This window comes from Orcinus orca, chromosome 6 (genome assembly GCF_937001465.1).
Source record: "Orcinus orca chromosome 6, mOrcOrc1.1, whole genome shotgun sequence".
NCBI lineage: Eukaryota > Metazoa > Chordata > Mammalia > Artiodactyla > Delphinidae > Orcinus > Orcinus orca.
Window position 1 is genome coordinate 107533607 of NC_064564.1, and position 27957 is coordinate 107561563.

The window sequence follows — 27957 nt, forward strand, 5'->3', positions numbered from 1 at the left end:
CATACACGAAATGCAGGCGGAACCAGACTCACCCAAAGAAAACTCTCACCCAAAGAAAATGAGTAAAAGTGCAGTTTATTATGTACAGCATTGGAAAGGGAGGCCACCTGGAAAAAACTCTCGTACTAACACTGTCATCCTAGAGCTCCTTCTATGCCTCCTCACTCCCAGGCAATTTAATTCCAACCTTTTGGACTATGAATCCACAAGGCAGAAGAGCGAAGGTTGTTTGGTATCTGGAGATAGACTCAAGGAACAGAAAGCACTGAACCTCTAAGTCTGACAAGAGATTTTCAGCCAGGATATGTGGTTGTCTCCTGGTCCTCAGTGGTTGAGGGTGAGCCACCTCACAAAAGAGACAAAATCATTATTTAAAAATTCAAAATATAAATGCAGCTTGAGTTCCAAGCCAGAATGCTCTGTATATTGTATATCTAATGAACTCTACCAGGCACCTGGATCCACGGTAGTTCAAGGTTTTGTAAAATAACCTTAGAAATGGGCTGTCAGGAGGGGACTCTCGTAGGCTGGGATTTGACAGAGTGACCCAGCTAAGGACAGATATGAAGGGCAGCTTTGGGTAAGGAAGCTGCTATTCTTAGACTTTTCTAGGTGAACTCAGAGCTTCAAAGAGGAAGTGGTACAAATGTCACCAGGCGGCTTTCCAGACCAATAGAAGAATGCCAGGCTACTTGGCTTCACAGGCATTTGTGAAACGGAAGATGCTTCTTAATATTACAGCAGTGGTGGTTCAGAAGGGCTGACCACTTCCTCCTTCAGCATCACCATGTACGACAGAAAAAAAAAAATCACCAGGGAAATGAAAAGGATCTATACCTAGATAGATATGCTAAGCTTGAGAGCATCTTCCCAAGCTCCTTGGATATTGTGTGCCCGAGAGACTATGAATTCCTTCTACTACTTAATGAATGGTAACCAAGATAGCTCACAGTGTACACGAGTCGATAGCATGCAGACAGTAAAATATAATGGTTTTCTGAAGATATATTTTTTTAAAGTATTAGTCCCTTAAGCTATTCAAACGGGTATATAAACAATGGCTTATAGAACTTAGAGAAAATTTTATTTAAAAAAATCAAAACTATTTAGAACCTGATATATGAAAATAGGCAAAAGTGAGAAAAAAAAAGCACTTTTGTGACAAGTATTTAGCTGGTTTGAAAGACCACAGAGGAATCATTTACTCATAAAGGGGCTCAGAGAAGTTAAAAAAACAAACCACCCATGTTATTTTAAAAGGACGTCTACAGCAATGGATTTAGAAGTCTTTCAAGGGTTAGGGTCATCATTTTCCTTGGTCTTCCCCTTTTTCTCCAGTGCTAACAGGTACTGGCAAGGACACGTCTACCCTTAAGTAAGGATTATTTTGCAGCATCGGGGGTGTGGGTGGGGCAGTTTGAGTTTAGAAGGTAAACTGATGTTAGGGAAATTTCCTTAGCTGAGACTCCCCGGAAGTAAGGCACATGTGGCCCAGAGAAGCTGGTTGTAGCCCGAGGTCACTGTTCTCTGCAAAACATTTGTCCAGCCAGGGTGTCGGGTTGGGATGATAGTCTGCCTTCCTCCTTTTGGCCTGGCTGCTGACAGAGGGCACAGAATGACTCAATGAGATTCGAAAGAAGATGGATTTAACCTATCGCATAACAATCTAAAAATACGAACTTTGAAGTATTTTAGAGTGAGAGATTATCTTACATAAATCATCACTCTCACGTACTATTTACAAGCTAACAACCTTCATCTGTGGCTAGCTAGGAGCACTACACGTTCTAAGAACATCACACTCAACATATGGAAAAAGGAAGGGAGGGAAGAAAGTCAAGGTTCCCACCCTATTCCCTCCTTATGGGTTAGAGGCTGGTTTGGTCCCCACTTCATCCTTAGGAGAGAAGAGCTCATCTCTGCATCGGCCTACATGGCTCACTGTTTTGCCCCCATGATGCCTTGCAGCATATCTATGGGCAGAGGGAAGACGATTGTCGAGTTTTTCTCAGCAGCAATGGTGGTCAGTGTCTGAAGGTACCGGAGCTGAAGGGCAGCAGGAGATTCGGTGATGACCATGGAGGCTTCTTTCAGAGCCCTGGATGCATTCATTTCTCCCTCAGCGGCAATGACCTACAGAACAGTGGCAAGGAGAAGTCAAACCAGAGAACACAGGCGGGTGTTGAGCAGTTCAAACCGGGGTACGTCTAGCTCAGGTGGTACACAGAGCCTTCCTGAGAGTCAGCCAGAATAATTCTAAGGAAATCAATTTCCAGACTCAGTTCCTGTATGTTCTTTTTCCTGTAACTGATTTGCGTGAATATGTGCCCGAGGGCAAGACATTCTCTTTTACTATTTATTGCCTTTCTCCCATTTCTAGGGCACCAAACAAGGGGACGATTCAGAATACTGTGTAGGGGCTGAGAAAGTGAATGACCCCAGTGACTGGATACAAAGCCTTTTGCAAGTCAGATGGATTTCCAATGCTTTGATTTCAAAGAAAGGGAAGAGGACCTTATTGTACTGCAAGCGGATGGATAATTAAAAGTATTTTTTGATGAAAGATCACTGTAGGATTTTTTAGCACGTAAATTCAGAGGGAGTGCTAAGAATTGTATAAAGTTACTTAAAGAAAAACTTCCAATTCCATCTACTTATTTATATAAATAAGGTTTCTTACTCCTTATACCTGTAAAAATGAAAAGTAGAATTGATGCTGAATTGTCTTATTCTAGCAATAAGTAACAACCATCTACAAAGACATGGATTCATTCCTCATTCATCTCATTGAGACCCTTGCTTGTAGTCAGAGAAATTTTAAAAATATTTTAACTTATATACTAAATGTGTTCCAGAAGGGTGAGAAAATAATTCATGACAAAATACATTATATTAGGAAAAGACTCGGTGGGGGAGGTGGAATGGAAATAAAAGTTCAAGGAGAAAAAGAAAAAATGAAAAATTCCTAATTGCTAAAAGAACTTATTCTTTCATCATTCTATAAAACAGAGGATGAAATCATTACGTTATCGAAATTTCACTGGATACATTTAAAAGAATGATGTTAACAGTTTCATTTCAAAATGTCAATTTTTAAAACATGCCAGGACTTATATGCTTGACAAGTATATACATTCAAAATGAAAATTTTTACATGTCTATTTAAAATGTGAGATGGGACATAGAGTTTTTCTAAATTCTTTGAGGGGTTACATGAGCAAAAAGTTTGAAGATCACTGGAGTGGTGGGGACGGCAGGGGTGATGGAGTCTGGATGGTCTTAAGCTCAAATCGCAAACCTAACCCTTCCTAGCTGAGTGTCCTCAGAAAGGTTACAGTAAGTCCCCCACAAACGAACGGGTTCTGCTCTGAGAGCACGTTCGTAAGTCCAATTTGTTCGTAAGTCCAACAAAGTTAGCCTAGGTACCCAACTCACATAATTGGCTATATACCGCTGCTTCTACACTTGCTTCCAGACATCCTGGGCTTGAAATAAAGATACTGTACTACTGTACTCTATACAGTACTGTAACGTACACAAAAGCACAACCACTTGGAGAGGATGCACGCACACGACAACGTAACCCAGACACGTGCACTAACTTATGTTGACTGGACATGCACTAACGCACATTTGCATCTTTGAAAGTTCGCACCTGGAAGGTACGTAACTTGAAGGTTCGTATGTAGGGGACTTACTGTATTTAACATTCTGAGCCTCAGTTTCTTATTCTTAAAATGGGATAGCACCTACCTCATGGGACCATTGTGAGGAAGACAGAGAAAGTCTATTATATGTTGAGTGTATAAACGGAGGCTAATTATGTAGGAAGGGCAAGCGCCAAGTCAAGACCTAATTTTTGGATCCACTTATACCCTAATTCCTAAAAGATTCAGAAGTCAAATCAAGGCAGTTACTTCTAATTCGTAATCCTAGGAGAAGAGGTGTAAACATACCATAATCCTCAAGACTAAAAGGGTAGTTAGGTTGTTCTCACAGGGATCTCAAAATATTAATGGTTCTTAACACTGCTGTTAATATCAGAATTGAAAGCAATAGTCTTATGACCAGTACAATTTCATTGACGTATACAGTAAACGTTGGGGGCCCCCCAGGTGTCAAGCCCTGTGAGGGGCTAGGGATAGAGGCGGACTCCCCTGCCTCCCTCAGCTCCTGGCCAAGTAGGGGAGACAGACTGGAAGCAGATCATTTCATTCCAGTGTGACAAATGCTGACAGAGACATGTACAAATGCCGGCACTGAGAGGAAAGCAATTTTTGCAGAAGGTGAAGTGGTGAGGTTACAGAAGAAGCTGAACATTACAGGACGAAAGGCTTGCTGTCTGGATTAAGATGAGAAAGAATATTTCAGACAGAACACATGAAAAGGTACTGAGGTGTAAAAAAGCTGGTGTATTCCAGGACCCTGTAAGGGGATGAGCACTATGGGGAAGAAGGAAAGGTAGGGGATGAATGAGGCAAGGTGGGAAGGTGGGGGGTGAACGGGGCAGAGGGAAAGGTGGGAGACGAATGGGACAAGGTGGGAAGGTGGGGGGGTGGGAATGGGGCCGGGTAGGAAGGGCAGCACAAGCTCGGGTGTTCGTCTTCATCCCGGAGGCGATGGGAACCCTCATCAGATCTAGTTTGAGCAAACACTCCGACAGATGTCTGAGCATCAGGAAGAGAAAAGACCGAGAGGGAGAGCTTTCAGAGTGATTTGGTGCCAGTCACCAGCAGTGGGGATGGAGGAGGAAACAGACTGGGGCACTGCTCAGGAGGGAGACTCAACAGTGTGGGGCAGACTGGGACGGGACCAGAGGGGAACAGAGGCTGAGTCCAGGTTCCTGGATTGCGGTGCATTCGGTGAGACAGGGGATACTTACTGGGAGATGGAACCCAGATTAGAGGATAAAAACCTAAATTTATCAAGGCAAACCATTATGCCCTACTAGATGTGTGAGAAGGGGCCAGTGCCAGCCATACTGAAAGGGACTCCGGGAACTGTCCTCCCAGGCAAACACTGGAGAGAACGCACAAGCCGACCCTGCCACGAGAATGGCAGGCTCTGATTTTCTTTCCACGTCATCTCAGATGCCCAGTTAGGTCCTTTTTTCTGTCTGGACAGGGACCAACTGCAAAGATAGCTCATCTCCCACTACCAATCAATACACCATCTCCTGGCTGGGAAGCCAGACCCACCCGGCTGTCTCACATTTTGTTAATAGAAAAGCTGCTCTGAGTGAGCTGCCCAAGAGGTGAACACAATACCACAGGCTGTGTCTAATACAGGCCAAGGCACTATGGGTAGGATGTTAGGAAGCAACGCAAGCTACCCATGGGTGTGTGCGCCTTCTGCAAAAAGTTCAGCAGTCCCCTGTCAATCTGCACTTCATCTTTACAGACCGTCGTGTTGAAAGCTGGCATTTTCAGGTACGTGGGCCGTCCTGCTGTCTCCTCCTGTGGCCTAGGGGGGCTGCTCTGAGGGAAGCGCCAAGAAAGGTGACCTGCATTCTTGCACCCCACCCTCTCAATTATTAGATGAGTAGCCCCAGAGATAGGAGCCTGAAAGCACATGCCAGGCACTCTTCTGAGAACCGTGAAAAAGGAAATAAGGGAGAATTTGCAAGCACGGAAGACATTCCATTTCCAGTCATTAAGAGTTGGTCTGAAAACTTTAAAAAGAGGTCCCCCTAACGTATCATAACACGTTCAGGATAATCTGTCCTCTTTCGTGACCTTTCTTCTCACAATTACGCTTGTGAGCACTTACACGTTCATCTCTTTGCTGTGCGGTGCACCTTCGTATGAACCACATGTTTATTTACCCATCCAGCTAGCAATGGATATGTGGGTAGTTGCCAGTCGGGGGTAATTACAAATTGCTGCTGGAGCACTGGAGTGAACACTCCAGCATGTGCCCTTTGGTACACAAACATGTGCACTCCTCGCAGATACAGACAGACAGACAGTTCTGCAGAGCGGCTGTACCGATCTATATTCTCACCAACAAAACCTCCTCCCTCGCCCACACTTGGATCTTTTGTTTCCTTTTTTCTTTTTTTAAGCCGTTCTGGTGGATGGTTAGCGTGGCATCTGCTTGTGACTTGCATTTGCGTTTCCCTGACGGCCAATTAACTTGAGGAATTTTTCTCTGAAGTCTCTTCATCTATAGACTCTCCCACCCTTTTCCTCTGCAATTTATTTGTTGAAGAAATGGTGACCCCTATTTCCCTGAGAACTTGAGTGCAGGGCCTTATGGCTGTTGCGGGGTCACTGTACCTTATGGAAGGATGAGACTCATGGTGATTCTGCGTGTTAACCGCAACCTTAAAGACAGCCTCACCCAAGTGAGAGCACAGTAATTCAGAATTCTAACCAGCTTCCTTTATCTCTTCTTATTGTTAGAAAGGGAAGTCAGGAGTTCTCTTTCTTAACTGGTGAGAATGCTGGTAGAAGAGGCTCGGTCCGTCCTGGAAAGTCCCAGAAGAGGCAGTGGGGAGCAGAAGAAATTCTAATCTCCATGGTCACTAATCAACTGTGTGCTTTTCAGGGAAACACATAACTTTTCTGGGCTTTGACGTTTTCATCTAAAGAGTGAGATGGCAAATAAGTTTCATGTTTAGGGCCAGTTCCAAGCAGTTGCAGGCTGTCGCCTGGAGTGTTTCAGCACTGTTCTAAAGTCAAGTCAAGCTCAGGGGAAAACGGTGCTGTGGTTAATTACTGGCCTGGGAGCCTGAGGGTGGAGTGGCAGCCTCTGGGCCAGGCATTTGTCACCTTCAGAAGATAATCTCTAAGGACCCTTCAGGCTCCGATACTCTACGTATTCTATGTATGATAAATTCTATTATTCAATATGGTTTGGAAATGGGGCTTTTGGTTAATGACATATTCTAGGTAAAAGCGATTCCTAATCTTCCAAATAACTAAATTATAGTGGGGCATATTTAATATCATTAGCACAAATGTAATTTAATCTTCTAAATAAAATATGATGGTTTGGAGAGAAAGTACTTGAGGGTGTTGTAGTGTTATCACAAGCATCAATGAACACATCAGGCAAATCTAAAAATCCTGGTCAGTAGAAAATTCTGGATGCAGTGTGTCAAATGAACTACTATTCTATTTGGTGCTGGCTAAAAAATTATAGTGACCAATCCGTAGCTTACAGGGCATCCTAACAGAAGGGCAGGGTTCTGTGGTTAGCCAATTATCACCAGTTACTACTGTTTTCTAACGGCAACAAATTGGTTCGCTCCTGGTATCCTAGGAGATCTGTCACATCCACAGCAACCACTCCTATGAAAACTATCCCTCTTCCTCCACCCATTCATAGGTAAGGGGCCGTGGGACCTTATTAGGATCTTTGAGTGAAGTTGGACTGAAAAGAATCACTCTGCTGTGAATTTGGAATCGGGGCTGGTGTGTCTCCTTCAGCGTTCAACTGGGGAGACGTGCACTTGGGACGTGCACTTGGGAGTCAGACGTGCACTTGTGACCTCGGGAGAGGCCACAAACAGAAAGAGAAGTGAAAAAAAGAGAAGAGGAGAGAAAGGAAGAGGAAATAGTAAGAAGAAAGAAGAACCTGGGAAAAGACAGAGAATGAAACAGAAGACAAAAATAAGGAAGGAATGAATGGTAAGCAAACTGATGCAATTGCCCATCTGCTCTGAAGTCAGAACTGTTAATGTGTCCTTAATAGGAGACTGGGAGAATAATGTATGGGATGTGCAGTTAGAACAAGGTAGATCTCTGTGTACTGCTATTCCCAGGAGATACTGTTGAGTGAGAAAAGCAAGGTGAAGAACAGTTATGTATTGTATGATCCCACTTTTGTAAACCAAACAAGCCAGTAGACTAACAACCTAGTCAAATAAACCCCAAATGGAAATCTTCCAGTATGTACACTAAGCTGTTAAGAGTGCTGGCCTCTGGGGGAAATGTAAAGTGACGGGGAGAGCCTTCATCTTCACTACTTCAGGATCGTTTCAATTTTTTACAACAAACACGTTTTACTTTGTGTAATTAAAAAAGAAAACTCAACAGGAAAAACAAACGGGCTACAAAAAAAAAAAAAGGTTACCTTGGCTCGGGCCTCCCGGGATGCCTCTGCTTCAGCAGCCATGGCTCTCTGGAGCTGCACAGGGAGCTTCACATCCTTAATTTCCACACGTTCCACCTTTATTCCCCAGTCATCAGTGGCATCATCCAGAGTAGTCTGTTAGGAAGAGAGAAGGAAGCTAGAAATGTTCAGCCCCCACCCCGTGGCCTAAGGTAGCTCTGTTCATTGGGATTTGGAGCGGGAAAGGCACTGGTGGAGGGTTGCAGAGAGATCAGTTATCCATGCAGGCAGGGAGGCTGAAGTGGGGGGCTGGGTTACTGGGGAGCGGATCCTGATTCCGTTACTAATAAGCTAACGTGGGCTGGCAAACTTTTTCTAAAAGGGTCATATAGTGATTGTTTATTTTCAGTCTCTGTTGCAACTAACCCTACCCTTGTAGGTCAAAAGCAGCCATGGGTAGTACATTAAACAATGGGTGTGGCTGTATTCCAATAAAACTTCACTTATAAAAACAGGTGGCCAGCAGACTCCTGAGCCAATGTGACTCTGTGTGAGCCACGTTATTTCTTTGGGCTTCAGTATCCTCCCTTTACAACGGTAGGAATGAAATCATTCTATTCTATTTCATATGGTTGTTGTGGGCACCAAGTAAGACCAGAGATTTCACACACAGTGAAGTCTATACAAATAATAACAGTTCAGATTTATAGTACTTGATCTTTTCTGAACAAGTCAGGTTTGATTCGTCATCTGTTACGTAAGCAAGACTGGAAAGCGTAAGAGTTGCAAAGGCAGTCACGGGACTCGCACAGAATATGGCTTTAACTACACCTGCGGTATCTTGCAGAACGGCCTCTGAACTATTATGCTAAAGAAAAAGGTTAACACTAATTCTGGGAGAAAAAAATACACACTGGAGGGAATTAAAAAACAATGCACACATCGGAGTGTTATTAACCCAGGAGCTAATTATGTGAAAAAAATCCCCTTCCATCAAGTTTGGTAAAACTTTTCTACAAAGAAAAAAAGGCCGGTGATTCCCCAACTTGACTTGATGAAAAGTTCTCAAATACCCATTGACCCTTTGCTTTATTTTCCAACTTCTGTGAGATGCAGCACTGGTGCACTCCTCACCTGCATGTTGTGTGCAATTTCTTCCCTGTCGGAGAGGATCTGGGAAAGGTTCTTGGTGCCCAGGACATTCCTCAGAGTCGTTTGTGCCAAAAGACGGGTTGCTGAGTCAGCGTTGGTGATGTTCGCCACAGCTAGGGTAGCGTTCTGAACGCGGTAGTAGACCACGCCGTCCACACTAATTGTCACTGAATCCTTAGTGAGGATCTACAACACAAAGGAAGCAATTTTACAACTGTCAACCACCTCTTTCTTTAATAAAACCGTAAGGAATGGTATGTGACAGAACACCTTAAAACACTAGCTCATCGTCTTTAGTAAGTGCTGTTGACTAAATGTTTGTGTTCCCCCAAAATTCATGTTGAAACCCAATCCCCAATGTGTTGGTGTGTGGAGGTGGGCCTTTGGGAGGTGATTAGGTCATGAGAGTGAACCCCTCGTGAATGGGATTCGTGCCCTTAGAAAAGAGGCCCCAGAGAGATCCCTCCCCCGCTTCTACCATGTGAGGACACAATGAAAAGACAGTGGAAGCAGGCCCTCATCAGACACCGAAGCTGCTGGTGCCTTGATCTCGGACTCCTCAGACTCCGGAACCGTGAGCAATACACTTCTGTTGCTTATAAGCCACATAGTCTATGGTGGTTTGTTACAGAAGCCCCAAGGGACTAAGAGAGCAAAGCATTAGAATGTTAACTATGTCTACAAAATTTTAACAAAGTACATTCATTTATTTATTAATTCCATTCCTTCATTCGATCACTTAACAAATACTGAGACTTAGTAGCGGTTAGCAGCAGGCACTGTGCTATGTTCCAGGGATAAAGGTATGAAAAAACTTGGTTCCCACTTTCAAAGAGGTTGAGGAATCAAGGGAAGCTCTAAGGGACTAAGGATGGACAGTTTTAGGTGGCAGAGGTGATACATGAACTAAGCCTTGAAAAAGGAAATAAACATTTTCTGAGGATAGAGGGAAAGAGTATTCAGGGCAGAGAGAATAATGTGTGAAAGGAACAGAGGTACCAGGGAGCCGAGGTTTGATGAACTGTAAGTAGCAGAGTGTTACTAGAACAAAAAGTGAACGGAACTGTTTTCGTAGGGTGAGGTCAAGGTGGAAGTATATTTACAGCAGGCTACTGTGGAAATGCTCAACAGGACACAATGAATCAGTGCTTCCTATCACATCCAAGGGCAAAGTCCCTGGTTTGGTGTAAAGCCCTTTGACATCTGCCCTCTGGCTTCATTCCTCCCCACTCCTGCACACACTCTATGCTAGATGACATGCAGGTCCCCACGTGCACCATGTTCCATGCCCCAGGCCTTTCTGCAGATGGCCCTCTCCTTGCATGTCCTCCCTTCCCTCTCCCCCACAGCTTCAGGCTGGAGTGTCCTTACTCATCATTTAAGACACAGCTCAAGTGTCCTCTTCTCTATGGAACTTCCCTGATTCACTCGGCAGAGTTAAACACGCTTTCCTTTGCCCCTTCACTGCAGTGACACGATTTATCTACATCATCACTTCTCTGTTAGACTATGAATGTCCTGAGGGAAGTTTGTCTTTGTATCTCTAGCACTGGCAGAGCACTTGACACACAGCAGGTAGTCAGTAGACAAGAGATGAACGGGACTGAAACGTGGTCCCAGGAATACAGTGAGGGATGAAGAGTGGGAGTGAGAGAGTCAGGAGACCCCAACTACAGTTTCAGCTCTGCCGGCACCTCCCTCGGTGACCTCCAGCAAGGCCTTTAGACTGACTTAGCGATTCCTCATTTGTGAGATGGGGCTAATAATACGGCCCAAGTCTATGCAAATTTCTCTGAAGGTCAAAGAAGAAGATGTTTGGAAACGAAGCCCTTTTGCGAGTGTAGAGAGCTATGTACGTGGAAAGTAATAAAAACAATGATAGTACACAGCAGTTTAGTTCTGCAAGGCATCAAAGCAGTAATCCTTTTTTTTTAGTAACCTAAAAATACTTCTAACCTGGAAGAGAAGTGGGGGATTTGTAAATAGATACACAGTGTATTACCATCTTGTGTGAAAATTAATCTTTTCCTACGATGCGATGGGAAAAGGTGTATCGTTTCTAAATGAGTTCTTGCCACTGTGACTGCCACAGCTGGAGCTTTGTAAAGTTGCATCCTCGCTATCTACTGATTATTGTAGGCGGAGTGTTTATCTCCCTTCGCAGTAAGTTCACAGGGGATCAGAAAAAGGACTGCTTGCCAAGTTCCAATCCGCTCTGTGTTTAGAAAGCAGCTGGAAGGCAGAAGCTCACAGTGACCCTGCCAGACGCCTGCCATGTTTACAGAGGAAAGTGCCAGGAGAATTCCCCGCTGCCCTGAACGGGGCTCCTAAGGGCCAATCTTCCACGCAGAGAATACAGCAATGCTCTCAGTCTTGTTCTTGGGGGTGAAAATGATTTCCGGTTTCACCCGGTATGTGTGGATTATGAAGTCTGACCTCCCTAACTACTTGGCTCAGCGCCAGCAGGGAAATGCCTGAGCTGGTTTCTGGATTTTGTGACAAGGGTCCACCACTCTGCTGAGTACCTGGCCTGTGGCCAGAAAACACTGGCCGTTTTCTTCTGTCCCTCCCGTCATCATGTTTTTAGGCTTTCTATCTGCGACGGTTATTACAACTCCTTAGACACGAGTGCCAGGATGGCCATCACCGCGTCAAGGGCCAGGACGGACCTGCTGTAGGATGCACTTAGCATGGAGCTGTGGGGAAAGCACTGCACAGGGAATCCGAAGAGCTGCCTTTGAGTCCTGGCTCCACCACTGTAGTTTGGAGGAATTCCTCTGTCTCACTGCAACCATCTACTTTCTGGGTTCTGCTGTGCGTTTCAGTGGTGATTTGTGGAGCAATTTGAAAAAGCCTGAAATAATTACTAATATAAAACATGATATGCTTATCTAAAGTACCAAAGGGGCAGTTTCTAATTCTTTGGCTTCTAACCAATTTATTTAGAATACAGTCAAGAACCGTAAGAAGAATATCGTATCAGAAACCCAGAGAGGAGAAGTGTGGTAGTAAAAATGATGACAACGGTGATGACAGTAATATTATACTTACATTAACATGACAGTACGTTTTGTAATAATAGTAACGACAAGCACTTTCATAGCACTTACTACCTATCAGCCTCTGCTCTAAGCACTTTACATAGAGTATCTCATTTATTCCTCAGAAGAACCATATAAAGTAGGTCCTGTTATTATAACCTCTATTTTATAGATGAGGAAACGGAGGCACAGAGAAGTTAAAGAACTTGCTCAAGGTCACACAGCCAGAAAATGGTGAGGGCAGACAGCCTCTAAAGCCGTGCTCTGACTACTGTCCCCTGCTGCCTCTCAACGCCAGGCCCCTTCCCCGGTGACAGCTCAGTTACTCACAGCAAAAGACAACCTTACCTCCTGAGGAGGAATATCAAATGAAATAGTTCTCATGTCCACTTTGATGAAGCTGTCAGTGCACGGAAGAATAAAAAACAAACCTGCAACAGAGACATACACGAGATTAGAGAGAGACACCAGCACCTGACCAGCTCACCGCACCATTCAGTTCTAACAGAATCAACCTGATAAACCGAAAGAAAGCAGTTCACCTCAGTGAATGAGCCAGAAGCCAGGAATGTCATCCTTGACGCCCGCTCTTTCTTCCCACATCTAACTGTCCCCACAAGACCTGTGGATTGCATCTCCTTACTTCACTGTTACTGTCGCCCATTTGTTTTCCCTTAGACCAACGCAATCACTTCCCAAGTCATCTTTCTAATCCTTCTAGTTTCTCTCCTATGAACCAACACAAACCCCTGAACAAGCCGTACAAGGTCCTGCACGACCTTGACCCCGCTTACCTCTTCACCCACTACGCTCTCTTCCCGTCCTGCACTCTGGCTGGGCCGCCTGCAGTTCCCTGAGCCTACAATGCTCTCCTCTGCATTGCTCTGCACATATTCTGTGCTGGGAACACCTCTCCCCTGCCTCACACCCTTTCCTGGCAAGATGTCACCTCCAGAAAGCATCCACTAGTTGGGGTCATCACTCTTCTCTGGGTTTCCACAGCCATCTGTGACTGTTTGACCATAATACTTATCACGTGGGATTGTAACTACCTGTTTCCTTGTTGGTGTCCCACCTCCAGGCAGTAAGATCCTTGAGGGCAGGGACTGTGTTTTCATCTCCCTTGAATTCCCAGAGCCTGGAACTCAGTGGGAGCTTAATCGAAGTTTGCCAAAAATAATGACTGAAAGCATTTATTTCAGTAGGGACTCTCACGCTCTAATTTCGATAGTTGTGGCTATTCTTGGCCTAAGATAAACTTATCAACTCAAGTAGGAAAGGGAGGGGAGAGGCAGGAAGGAAAGGGTAATTTCTGGTAGGCAGCACTGCTATTGTTGCACAACTTCTGCTATGAGAACTCTCTTCTGAGTCAACAGAGACCCTCATAAGGGAAATCACATCAGTAAAAGGACGAATCTCGTTCTCCAGGCAAACAGTTCAGAATCCTAGTACTGACCAGGTCCTTTGGCGCCTCCTTGTAAGATGCGACCCAGTCTAAAGATGATGGCTCTTTCATATTCTTTTATGATCTAGATTAAAAGCACAAATAATAATTTAACATGAGGAGTACAAGTATTTATATGCATAGCTTTCAAAATACAAATTTCTGCTCCAAACAAGTGAGATGCCTCTATTTTCTTTTCTTCTCTATAATCCAGATAATAGCTATAGGTAACATGGTTAATGTTTAATCATCCCTGCCAAAATAACCAAGTTATTTACTTTTATTATGGATCATAAAAGCAATAGATACTCCTTGTATAAAATCTGGAAAGTATAGAAGAGTATACAGAAGCAAATCCACGCTCCTCGGCTGTTAACATTATTATCCAGTTACTCATGCATTGTTAATACAGGAAAAAAAGCGCTAAAGTCCTCATAGCTTGTCTTCTGATTCCTTAAATTATAATAGTAACATAATCTGAAAATTCTTAGAGCATATTTTCTCTTTTTAGGAATATGAAAATGATAGTCATTTATCACAGTATTAATAACTTTATAGACATTATTAACGTTATTAATGTATTACTAACACATGCCAGGTGTTGTGATAAGTACATAATTCATTTAATCCTCACAACAGCCCTATAAGGCAGGTGTTGCTATTTCCTCACATTATACATGGCAAAGGTCACACAGTAAATAATGGCATCAGCAGTCACACCTCAGCATCCTGACTCTGGAGGACTTGTTCTCACAGGACTACCCCACATCCCTGACTCCAGAAAATTTTAGATGGTGATCCCTACTTTAATCATCAGGAGGGGCTGACTGGGCAGTGGCTGAAAAGAAGTCTTAAGATTCCATGATAATTGGTGACTAGAGTTAAGAATTATAGGCCAGTATGGTCTCTCTCTCTCTCTCTCACACACACACACACACACACACACACACACAAACAAACACACACACACACACAGTGGGCTTATGTACTTAGGAGTTGACCCCTTTCCAGATGTTGATGAAATATTCTTTACCTTTATGCACATCCATATTGACAATGGGAAAGTTAAAACTGTGAACAAGAATGATATGGCCACCAAAATCCATCCACAAGGTCCCAGGCCTGCACTGGGGCTATCTGTGAAAACCAAAAACATACAGCTCTTATCACTGTTCTTAGCATGGTCCCCCCATCATCTTCATCCTTGCTATTCACTGAACACCAGCTGTTTACATGTATTTTCCCATCGAATCCTCATAAAAACCTTGAAGTGCAGGTGCTACTTTCCCTAATTTTTATTATGCAGTGAAGTGATAAAAGTAAGAGCCAATCCCAACTACCAAGAAGGTTACAGTTTAGCGGGCAAGACAGACAAACAGATCATTATAATACTAAGTGCAGATACAGTGTCCGTTCAGCATATTTTGAAAACACAGAATAGGGGTAACTCACACCACACCGCTGGGATGGAGGTGAAAGTAGGGTGGGGTGGGGTGGGTAGGCAATGGTGATGGTTGTCAGAGGGGCTTCTTGCAGGATGTAATGGTTAAGGAAAATACCAACGAAAAGGGGAAGGAGGGCAAAGTGAATTGAAGCCGAGGGTACAGCACAATTAAAGGTGAAAATCATATGATACACGCATATAAGCTCATTTAGGTCCTCTTTTTAAAAAGGCCACCTGTAAAATATCTCACTGGGTATATGCACAATGTATCATCCACATTGGTTCTGATTTCTTACTATTATGAACAATGCTATAACGAACATCTTTGTACATAGCTTCCCTCTCACATTTCTAATAGTTTCCCTTTTCTGTAACATGGAATCGTTTTTTTCCTTCTTTTTTTTTTTGGCTGCGCCATGAGGCTTGTGGGATCTTAGTGCCCCGACCAGGGATTGAATCCGCACCCTTGGCAGTGAAAGCGTGGAGTCCTAACCACTGAACCGCCAGGGAATTCCCTGAAGTAGCTTTTGTCTGATCACAAAGATAATACATGCCCCACTGCAGAAAAATTTAGAAAAGTATAAGAAGGGAAAAATCATTCAATTCAGAGATGATAAATATTCTTCCAAACTCTTTCTATGTGCATGCATTTTTCGAAGTAAATAAAATTTGTCACCTATGTTTCTCCCCTCTAGATAGTGTTCTTTCACCTTCTTTTTTAGCCTGTCGCTATGCATTTGTGCTTCTTCTGTTTTAGTTTTAATTTTTTATCAGTTAAACTTGCATAAAGTTAAAAAAGTCAAACAGTTCCACGAGTACAAGAGGGCAGTCCCCTGCTCACCTCTTGTAATTTCTTCTACTCAAGGCAACCGCTCTTTCGGCTGAATATTGTCGTATTTAACCCCCCTGTTTCTAAATAATACACTGGTTTGGTTATTTGTTGCTTTTTTCAGTGTTGAGCTTTATCTGTTGACTTTCTACCCCTCCCCCCCACATAAATATACCCATCCTTGGAATTGCATCATAATTTTGGTTAGATCAATATCAAATTTTATATTTCATGAATATGCAAATGCCATTCAGAGCTAAGCCACATAGTGAAGCATAATTCGTTTTCTTTTCCTGTACAACTCTTTTTTTTTTTTCTGGAGTCAATGTCTGTCTTTTTCCCCTTTGCTTAGTTTTCAATGTACTTATTGATTCAACCCCAAACGCTTCATCAATCGTCTACACCTCCTTTCAGCAGGCTCAGGTATTCTACCAATTTCACCTTCCAAAGAAGAGTCTTGGAGTCATGTCTGGACCTATTCATGTTCCTGGTGCAGCAACCATCCCTCTGATCGCCTTTCACTGTCATCCTGGGAAACTGCCTTCCCTTCCTAAGTTGTGTTTCCCACTCTCTGTGTCCAATGTCTTCCTCGTTTTTAGTTTGTTTTTCCTTTCTGTGGGGGACAGAGGGACTGAACAGGCCGAGGGATAGATCGCTTTTCTTATCAACCACAGAAGGCATCTGCTGTCTTTCCAGGAGCTGTTTTAATAATGGGAGGGAGGGAGGTGGTCAGGGGGGAAGAGGTAGGCCAGGCATGGGTTACTACTCAGATCAGGAGGGGCGAAGACAGCAGCAAGATGGGGCTTTGAATAAATAGGAGGCCAAGAAAGAAGCAGAGTGACGGCTGGGAGCACGAAGAAAAGACACACGTGGGTATCCAGGTCAAGTGCTCTAAAACATAAGATGAAAAACCAGAAATACACGAGTACTTTGGTTATACACGACTTTGTAGTTTTCCGATCCTGTGTCATAGTGTCAGGTTAACATCCTAATGCGTACTTAAGTAAAAGTGAGCTAAGTTAATCCTGGAGGCTTCTAAGTTATCATTTTGAGGGGTACGGACATGTTCAGTGAGAGAATATTCCAAGCAACGCCACTTCTCCACAGGTGGAGGAGCCTATCAGGTGCTGTCATAACGGATACGAATCACAGCAGCCTTTTTAGACAGTTTGTTATACTTCATGCACTGTAATAAATTACTTTAGACACGTATCTCATTTACTCCTTACAAAGCCCTGGGAAGTTAGGTGTTTTTAATTCCACTGTACAAATGAAGTAACTGAAGCAACATCTTTCCCAAGGTCACAAAATGGAGGACTTGGGATTCAAACACAGGTCTTCTCACTCCAAAGGCCACGTTCTAAATCAATTCACTCTTTGACCCTTTGCCTCTGAATTAAAAAAAAAAAAAAAAAATCCTTATTAAAGAAGTTGTTGTGTTTGGAGCACTTCCTCAAGACAGAATCCAAGCTGGGAAAGCATGGTAGGAGTTCCAGGAATGAATCTGATATTCTTACAGAGGAAGCCCCCTTAATTCCAGCTGTGCCTATTTATAGCAAGAGACAGTCTCAAGGCTCATTGCCAGGCTCAGGTCTAGGTTTCCAAAATGAAAGGAATTCCAAACAAGGAAGAGATGGGCCACAAATACTTATCTGACAGCATTTGGTGCTTTCTAAAATACTGCCCCAAGTCTCCCATATTCCAGGCAAAACTCTGTGTCCTGAACTGTAATAGATGATAAACTCCCTGAGGGCAGGGATGTTTCTTTTTTATTTTTATATTCTCAATGTCTAGCACAGTACCTTGCAGAGAGTGGATATAAAGTACTTAGCCAGTTTTCCAACTAGATATGTAATTTCTTGTGCATTTATATCCCTTATTAGATGAATTTCCTGAGAATAGGGAATGTTTAAGTTTCAACTTTCTGTGACTTCTTAGTTGTGCGATCTTTACCTCTCTGAACCTTTGTGTCCTTACTTGAAATAATCAGACTGGCCTTGCAGGACTGAGGCAGTGCTCAGTAAACACAGATGACAGTTTTCTGTCATTCTCCTATTTCACTCAAGTGTTCAATTTCCATGATGAAAAATGGGAAAATAGGTGGCTTTTACTCTTCTTGATAAAAGCCTCTGAAACTACTTAATTTTTCCCTCACTTCGTGCCTCCCTCCTGCCAGGCTAGGCCTGGACATTCAAAGACCTTCAAGAAGCTGATTAGTGAATCAAATTATTAAGTTATTGAATTATTATCTACATAAGGACAAACGGGAAAGTACAGCCCAGGTTTTTTGTGCTCAATTTCCACTATGTTGTTGAAAACCCCAGATGAGTATATGGGATTTGAACGCAAATCAAGAGGAAGAAGAAATTAAGTGGATTTTCTGAAAACTGGACTTGGTCTTTTTTTGCGGTACGCGGGCCTCTCACTGTTGTGGCCTCTCCCGTTGTGGCGCACAGGCTCTGGACGTGCAGGCTCAGCGGCCATGGCTCACGGGCCCAGCCGTTCCGCGGCATGTGGGATCTTCCCGGACTGGGGCACGAACCCGTATCCCCTGCATCGGCAGGCGGACTCTCAACCACTGCGCCACCAGGGAAGCCCTGTCTTTCACTTTTCAAATGCTCAGCTAGAAATAATCCGAGCGTACACACTGGAGAAATGGTGCTATTTCATAATATTCTAGTGCCTTTAAAAGGAAACGATCCCATTCTCAACCCTGAAACTCTTCCCCACCTGGTTATAGCTTAAAAAGGTGCATAAATCACATTCCTCAGAGAGGTGAGGCTTAAACTCCACCAGGCTGTAAACAAACTCTTAGTCATTTGCAGTCAGTACAGCCCAAAGAGGAAAAGAAATCTCAGTTACTCCCTCAAATTTTATGAAATTCATTTCCTTCAAGATTCCCACTTATTACCCTGAGGACTGAATCCTCCCTCCTACCTTTATGAGGTAAAAGACAAATAATGAACAATAGGTATTTCTGAGACATTTTGGTTGATATACTTGTTGATACTTGCTGGGTAGGAACAATCTTAAAGATTAGGGATCCCATGATACTTGGTTGTAAATACCACTTTGCCATGGTTTAGAGTACTTTTTTTTTTCTTTTACTACAAAACTCTTTCCTGAAAACCGTGGTAGAATAAAATTTTAACCAAAGCATGGTATTGAAAATGGATATAAGCCCATACATTAACATTTTTTAATTGAGCATTCAAATTGGGCTTACCTCCAGGAAACTAACGTAAATTTTTAAAAATATTACTTTTTTTCTTATTTTAAAAGTAAAATACTGTCACTATAACATTTAAAATTACAGTTTAGAATAGAGGAAGAAAAATAATCTATACTTTTATATCTCTGGACGGTGATTATTTTCTGCCTTGCTATTGGACACACAATATATATGTGTCCTTTTTTTCAAAAATGAAATAATGGTATACGTAATAATTTTAAATCTGTTTTCCCCCCTATATTGTGGACACTTTTTCATGTCAGGAAATACTCTTTATTATTAAAGGTTGAATAATATTCTATCGTTCCATATGATGAACATTTAGGTTGTGTCCAGTTTTCTCAATTAGAAACTCTTTTGCTTTGAATATACTTTCAGCAAAGTTTCCATACATCCTTATTGTGTAAACTAATTTTGCTGAAAAGATGAAATTACACAATTCTTAAATTTCTCTTATTCTGGAGGTACATTTTATTAACACTAATAATCACCATTTATTAAATGCCTATCACACATCAGCCACAAGCTAACTCCATATATACATTATTTCTCATGTTTACAAAAATCTGTAAAGTAGGTATAACATATTCCTTCCAGAGTCCCAAAGTACTAAAGCAAAAGAATTTCTGGAAAGAGACAAAAGAAAACAAAACAAAACCATGAAACAAATGGAAAAAACAAAAAACAAAACCAAGTTGTACAGTAATTTTTGTTGGGTTGGCTTCCAGACAGGCAGTAAAATATTCTTTTCAAGATTATAACAGGCATAATTTCAGAGTACTGCATATTGTTAATGATCCCATATCAGCTGATTTCCTTTACGGTTGATTGAATTTGGCACTACTAGAAATCATGTGAAATAATAAATTCCATTTACCATTGGGACTCTGTTCTAAAGTTCAAAAGATACGGGATTTCTTCTTCAAGCAAAGGCCAGAAACATACCTTCACGCAGTATGTGAAAATCTGACTGAGTCATACACATTACTACACAAAGAAAAGGTAAGCCAAAGAATTATTGAAATACCAACATTTAAAGCACAATCTTTTCCTTCCTCTTTCCCAGTATACAGATGAAATGCTTCATGTTGTAAATTGCCAAAAACGTTGTTGTTTGGGTGGGGAAAGATAGCATGGCTAAGAATTTAGTCTCAAAAACACGTTATCTGGTTCTAATAGCAACTTTTAAGGGGCAATAGTAGGTCGAAACGAAAGGTCTTGGCATTTTTTGAGTTTTTCTTACAAGCATATATATTCAGCATACAAGTGTTCTTTTTGGCCACAACTACTCCTCATTGGAGATTCCATGTCAAGGTGTGGTAAACTTTTCCTGTAAAGGGCCACAGAACAAACACGTAAGGCTTTACAGGCCAGAAAGTCGGTCTCAACCACTGAATACTCTGCAAAAGCAGTCACAGACTATACATATATGAATGAACACAGCTGTGTTCCAGGAAAATGTAATTTATGAACACTAAAATCTGAGTTCCATATAAGTTTCAAATCTTCCTCTTTTTTAAAAAAATGTATAAATATAATAAAAAGTATTCTTAGCTTGTGCAGCATACAAAGCGAGCAGTCGGCCAGATTTGGTCCACGGGCCATACGACTCATTCCAGTTCTATCTCATATAGTCATCTATTTGAGGAGGAGGACATTGTGAGTTAAAGAAGACATCTGATCTTTCTTCTGGCGTTTCAAGTAAGGGTACAGTTCCCAGATTCCTAGTTTCTCTTCCCTTTGTTTTGAAACAAGGTCTTTAAAAGACCTGATAAATAAGAATTCAAGGCGGAAACAGGCAAAAGGGCAGATAAAATATTTTATTTGAATATAAATACATCTTCAATTAATCAAAATTTTACTATAACTGAGTTTTTCAAATGACTGGGATTTTAGGAGAAAGACAGAAAAGGGAAGGAAACGATAGAAGAAAAGGCAAATAAGAGAAATGGAAAAAAGGAGTTAAGAGAAGAGAGACAACAAAAGTGAAGGCAGCATCCTGTAGAGAGAAAGATTCAAACAGGTAGAGGGGAGAAAAGCAGAGTTTAGCACATAGTAGGGTGTCAATAAACAGATGTTGAAAAAATGATGCTGTTTACTTGGCAACTGCAACTTGCAGTTCATTGGGCAGAGGTTTTGAAAGCAAACAAGCACACACTATAACCCATCTTTCAAAAGACTATTTTAATTAGGCATGGTTTACAGTTCTTCAAATGCCCTTATCCTTAAACCTCTAGGGAAGAAATTATGCTCTGGACTGGAGTGGCTACAGGCCAGATGGTATCAAGTTAAGAACCATGACTGAAGACCATAACTTTTCCGCCCTATTATAAACCTGTAGATACTAGACTAAAAGAACTAGTACTGATGAAGCATTATGTGACTTGAATTACAAAACTCAAAATGTGTTTACCATGAGACAGTAAGGAGAGGAAATGGACTAGTCCTTTTAAGAAAGATTTTCAATAAAAGTTGAAATAAAGGGAATGCTGTGCTTAGCTCAAGAAGAATCAGGAGGGCTTCTCTGGTGGCACAGAGGTTAAGAATCCACCTGCCAATGCAGGGGACACGGGTTCGAGCCCTGGTCTGGGAAGATCCCACATGCTGCGGAGCAACTAAGCCTGCGAGCCACAACTGCTGAGCCAGCGTGCCACAACTACTGAAGCCCACGCGCCTAGAGCCTGTGCTCTGCAACAAGAGAAGCCACCGCAATGAGAAGCCTTCGCACCGCAACAAAGAGCAGCCCCCGCTCGCCACAACTATAGAAAGCCCACGTGCAGCAACGAAGACCCAATGCTGCCAAAAATAAATAAATAAATTTATTTTTTTTAAAAAAAGAAGAATCAGGAAATTAAATAAATATTTTATTTCCCAAGCATCTTGAGGATTTTCTGTAGCTTTCCTTCATTCAAATATTTCTAGCCATAAAACAGGAGGAAAAAATAGGTGAGACTATCATCAATGATTTTAAATTTGAACCCCTGAGTCTTTAGTAGGGTCCCCTCTCCTAACCTATAGCACTTCACCCTCTCTAAACACTACTTATCATACTTGTAATTATCTTATTCAGTGTCTTCTTCATGAGATTTTGGTCTTGTTAAAGTAGTACAGCATAAGGCTTCAGAGTTGGCTCTGCCACTTATTAGCTGTGTGATCTTTGGCAAGTGTCTTAGCTCTCTGTGCTTCACTCTAACCATCTAAGAAGAGGGCTAATAAGAGTACCCCCTCAAGGGTCAGTGTGAAGAGTAAGTGAGCTATCATGGAAGACACCCAGTGCATAACAGATGCTTGAACAACATTTGTTAAGTAAACAGCTGTTGAATGAATTGAGTGATTCTGCTGGTTTTTGTTTGTTTTGTTTTGTTTTTGGCCGTGCCATGCGGCTTGTGGGATCCTAGTTCCCTGACCAGGGATTGAACCTGGGCCCTTGCCAGTGAAAGCGCAGAGTCCCAACCACTGGACCACCAGGGAATTCCCAGATACTGCTGTTTTCTGGGGAGGGGAAGAAAAGGCTGAGTATTACAGAAGATAAATGGAAATTACATGTCTGCATACAGGATCCCAGAATACAGTTCATCAATTGTTGGTGGTGAGCATGCTGTATGGTAGGTAGATAGAAACAGAAATACAATGTTGTATTCATGAAACTTATAAACCAATGTTACTTAAAAAAAAAAAAAAGAATACAGTTCAGAATTGTCCTCTGTCCCAAAGCAGTGGTCATAATGCTTTCCCCAAATGTTTTCTTTCCTTTTCTCTTTTTAAAATCAGCCCTTTTCACCTGTGAGGTGAGAGAATTCAGGAAGGTAGAAGGATGGGCTGAATATGACCCATGTCTGGAAAGATAAAAATAGTTATGTTCAGAAAAACTGGAGAGAAAAACAATTTCATAATGTTATTAAGTTAATTAAATTTAGGCTAGGCCTGAAATATACTAAACAGAACAAAACCCCCTCTGCTTCTTCAGTTTTGTTTTTTTTCCCCAGCTCTTTTACTTGGATATCTTAAAAGTAACTATAATTAGGTTTTTCTCATAAAAGTCTTTGGAGGGCAACATCATTTTCATTAAATAATGGGAAACAGAAGCATAAGGAAACTAGATCATGAGGTTTCCAATTCTTCAACTGAGGCTGAGTAGCTAAACAGTGGCTAAGAGCTTGGAGTTTTGGTGCCAGATTTCCATTCTACCACTAAATTTTCTCATTAGTAAAATGAGGGACGAGAACAGTCATTATCTTACAGGAGAAAATACGTAAAATGTTTGACACTTAGGAAGCGTTCAATAAATAGTAGCCATTATTATTATCAGAACCTTAAGGTCATTACTGATACAGTTTATAGGAATAAACTTTGTATTAAGTGAATTGCCTTCTGGGACCTGAACACCATAGAGAAAATATCGACTAACAACCTGCTTGGGGACTCTGTCTTTGGAGGAGAAACAGACCACATTTGGGGAGGTAAGTTGGAGTCCCGAAGTTTCCTGGACCGTCTTTTATACAACTTTTTGTGCATAAATTTTAATTTCCTGTATAATTAGTAGGCTTCCCGAACAGTCATTGTTAACCTTTTTATTCTTTGTTTTCCCCATTAAATAATATCTTAATAATTTACACTTTAAAGTTTCAAAAGTACATTCATATAAATTTTCTCATTTGATACTTAAAACCTTGGGAGCTAGATACCACAGTAAGATTAAGCCCAACATGAAGACGAGGAATTGACTCTGGAGACTGAGACTTCCCAAAGTGATGCTACTGAGGTCTCAATTCAGATCTTCAAATTGGAGATTCCACTCTCATTTCGCTATCCTATACCATCCTACCATCAGTGCATATCCACAACTAGGTAAGGCTGGTATCTAATCTTCATTGTCTGATATTTTAGGACAGACACATTATTGCTCGTATCTTCAAGGCTAATCTAGAGTATAGAGGCTCAGAGTATAGACAAAGGTTCAAAAAGAATGGAGGAACGATTTGTGTGTCAACAGGCAACTGACACACACTTCCTTCTTTCTACTGTGACCTCTAACTGCTCTTTCCACACTTTCGTAAGTAAGAGGAGATTCCTTAAGTACAGTATATTATCGTAACAATTATAATCCCTTTATTGATAATATAAACCCAGACAGTCTATCTGTATGAGGAACATGTCCACACCCTAAAATCAATAGTTTGGGTTGTAACAAACTTAATAAAAATAAACTGTAAACAGAAAAACATCTCCACCAACGTAAGCCAAACATTTAACAACTTGATCTACTCTATGGGTGTCTTTATCTCCCTGCTTCCTTTTACTTTCAACAAATATTTTTGCAAATCTACTATGCACTTGACCCTGAACTTATTACAGTGATGAAGGACACAATCACTGCTTTCAGAAGCTCTCCTGGTCTAACAAAGGTGATTATAATTGATATTTATAATCTGTGCAATAAACATTATGACAGAGGTAGGCACAAGATGCCAGGCAGACACAGAGGAGAGGTGCTCATTTCTTCTGGTTACAGTAATTTTCAGGAAAACGTTTTCCCACATCTTCTTAAAAAACAGACTTTGAATCCAATCTTTATCACTTTATCAACATTAAAAATTTTTTTCTTCAAAGCTGACCAGGTGATCAGTGACTCTGTCTTTTACAGTGTACAAGTTACACCATCAGGTGGAACCAATGACCTATTTAATTATAAAAAATTATATAAATGCCAACTTTTGCAGACTTGGTTGTCACTTGAGTTAATCTATGACCATTGATGGTTTAACTCAGATTAATTATTAAATAAATTACAAAGTTCTCCCCAATCTGGTCGGCTGTAACAACTGAAATAAACAAATCAGTCCCTTGATTCTGCTTATTTTCAGGCGTTCTTCCGAAGGGATTTATTCTGTTGACATGGCTCTTAATTATAACCATACATTTCTTTGCAATCCACCTGCATTATTTCATTAGAAAGCAAATGCACTGGCTTTCAGAAAAACTAGTCTTGCCCTAGGTTTGGTCATATTTATGTTCCTAAGACTAATTATCAGCAAAATCCTAAAGGGGCAGTTTGGACTTTTATATTCCACTGCTTCTCTCAGAAGCAGCCCTCTGGAGCTGTCTAGCCAGGGGGTCTTGATTGAAGCCAGGTTCCTTTGGGCTTTATTTACTGTCTCTCACCTTCAGTGAAGTACTGATGTTTGACAAGTTCCTCCTTTTGGGTATGCAATTTGGAAGCAGCTCTAGGATAGGTAAAATGATTTGGAAAATCAGGCCAAGTTTGAACCTCGTTCACAGGTGTGGGTGATTTTTCCACTCTGAGCCTCCGTTTTCTTGCTGTAAAGTGGTAGATAATGACACTCTCCTTGTGGAGCTGCTAGAGGATTGCATTCGATAATGCTTTCAAAGCATTTAGGCTGTATTTGGCATATGGCAAGCACTCGATAAATTCTATTTAATAAATTCTAGTAGTGGTTTTCCTACCAGTGTCAGGTCTCTAAGGCGTACATTTTTAGGAAGGTGACAGCGGGACTTCCCTGGTGGCACAGTGGATAAGAATCCGCCTGCCAATGCAGGGGACATGGGTTCGAGTCCTGGTCCAGGAAGATCCCACATGCCGCGGAGCAGCTAAGCCAGTGAGCCACAACTACTGAGTCTGAGCTCTAGAGCCCGCGAGCCACAACTACTGAGCCCGCATGCCACGAGCCCGTGCTCCGCAACAAGAGAAGCCACTGCAACGAGAAGCCCGTGCACTGCAATGAAGAGTAGCCCCCGCTCGCTGCAACTAGAGAAAGCTCGCGCGCAGCAACGAAGACCCAACACAGCCAAAAATAAATTTAAAAAAAAAAAAAAAAGGTGACAGCGACCAAGCAAAATTTTGTTTGTATATATAATTTTCAGAGGAAAGGGTGCACAGTTTTAAATAGATTTTTAAAAGACTTCTGTCTAAAAAGTAGTGTAGAACCAACAAAGAGTTTAGGCGTGAAAGCTGTTCTGTGACCATGAAAGACAACTAACATTAAGTACAAAGATCATGTTTATTCCCAAAGAACTTCTACAGATTTCCCACTGCAGTTTCACCAAACTTCTAACATTGTCCTCACAGTCCTTTAGTTTCCCACCAGGACATCAGGGTACAGATGAAAGGATCCTGCCTACCTTCCTTTCTAGGAAGAGACAACTAACTATCAAAGAGGCCGGACTGCACAATTTTTATACCGGCAGGTTTTAGAATCAGTCAAACCCAGATTTCAAATATGACTCCATTACTTATAAACTGTGTGACTTTAAAGTAATTTAACTTCTCTGAGTATCAGTTTCTTCAAGTACATCCTCTCTGTCACACTCCTGATTTGGGAAAATAACTGTCCAAGGTACAGAAAAGAGGAAATAAGATTTCTGTAATTCTTTTGATGTTCCTGGGGAGGAACTAAAGACAAAGATTGCTGGGGAAAGGAAAAGGGGACATATGGGATCGGTGGACAAGGCTGGCATTACAAATAATCAGAATAAATGAGTCCAGTATAGTGTTCTTTGTGGGGTGATGGAAAAGCCCACCCAGTCCCCTGAACTTCTTTCACTATGTCATTCTGTCTGAAATTCCATCCTTAGAAATAATTCCTTTGGATCACTAAGAGCCCCGGGGAGGCAACCAGTACTCCCAAGTGGTTTATCGCCTCTCTTTATGAATCCCTCCTCCCCCGCAAGGATAGCCAATAAAGGTTCTAGGTGATAGCCCTCTCAAGGGTACTAGTCACAGGGCAACAAATTGAGTCACTCACACAATTTCTGCCTCAAGACTGGGAAGGCCCTGGTAGGGTGGGGAACTTACAGTTCCTTGTGAGGGACAAAAGTCCGGAAGGCGAGGTTTCTAGAACAAAGGAAGTGGATGGGGCAGAATGGGGCAGAAAGTGAAGCTGGAAAGAGATACAGGAAGGATGCTAAAAAGAGACTTCCTTCTTTTCTTCCGCAAATGTGTCGGGAACATGTGGCGAAACTACACAGGTCGGTCTTGCGGCTTAATAGGAAATTGGCAGGGGTGGGGGGTAGGAGTTCTTTCTAGTTCGGGAGGACGGCGGCGCACTCTGGGGGTGGGCGAGGTTTGGGTAAAGGAGCTGGCCTCCGATGGGGCGGGAAGGAAGGGGGAGTGGGGCGAAGACGCAGGCTCCCGGGTGTGGCGTGCAGGTCTGGGCCCGGCTCCACCACTCGCTGGCCGCCAGTTACTCAGGCACGTCCTCGTCCGCGTGCATGCCACGAGATAATGAGCGGAAAGCGCTGGCACAGGGCCTGGCATCTGGCAGCCGCTGGATAACGCGAGCCCCTGCTCTGGCTGTGGGCACTGGAGACGCGCCCTCTGTGGCAGGGTCCATAGTGTGCCGGGCACTGGGCTTGCACTCAGCACCCTAACATCCCTAAACCTGACCCCCAGCCCGCGAAGTAGGGCTCGTCATTCTCAGCGTACGAGTGGGGAAACCGCGGTTTTGAGCAGCGGTTGCTCGGCTAAGAAACATCCGAGACCTTCCTGGGACCTTTGGGCTAAGGCTCGTTCTCGAGAAGGTTAAGGGGCGGCGGGTGACCCCAAGGGCCTCGCCAGGGACACAGGGCTCACCCGTGAAGGAGTCGGGAAGCCGCCGGGCTTGGGCTTCCGCTGATGGCCTCTTGTCAGACATGATGCCCGAACCGGAGTCGCTACTCTCAGGTCGCCGTAGCCAGGGCCGGAGCAGGAGCGGCGAGGAATGCCCGGAGGCGACCCAGGAGCCCGACACCCAGCCAGCA

General features: G+C 42.5%; 1 protein-coding gene across 1 annotated transcript; it reads right to left on the reverse strand.

Moving 5' to 3' along the window:
• Window positions 1-59: 59 nt before the first annotated feature.
• On the reverse strand, window positions 60-27945 carry STOM (stomatin). The gene is made up of 7 exons (XM_004269266.4): window positions 27791-27945; window positions 14729-14832; window positions 13708-13780; window positions 12600-12682; window positions 9193-9396; window positions 8080-8214; window positions 60-2133 (listed from the first exon to the last, which is right to left on the reverse strand). Exons 1-7 carry the CDS (start codon window positions 27849-27851, stop codon window positions 1939-1941), a joined length of 855 nt encoding a protein of 284 aa, XP_004269314.2. The 5' UTR covers window positions 27852-27945; the 3' UTR covers window positions 60-1938.
• Window positions 27946-27957: the final 12 nt, after the last annotated feature.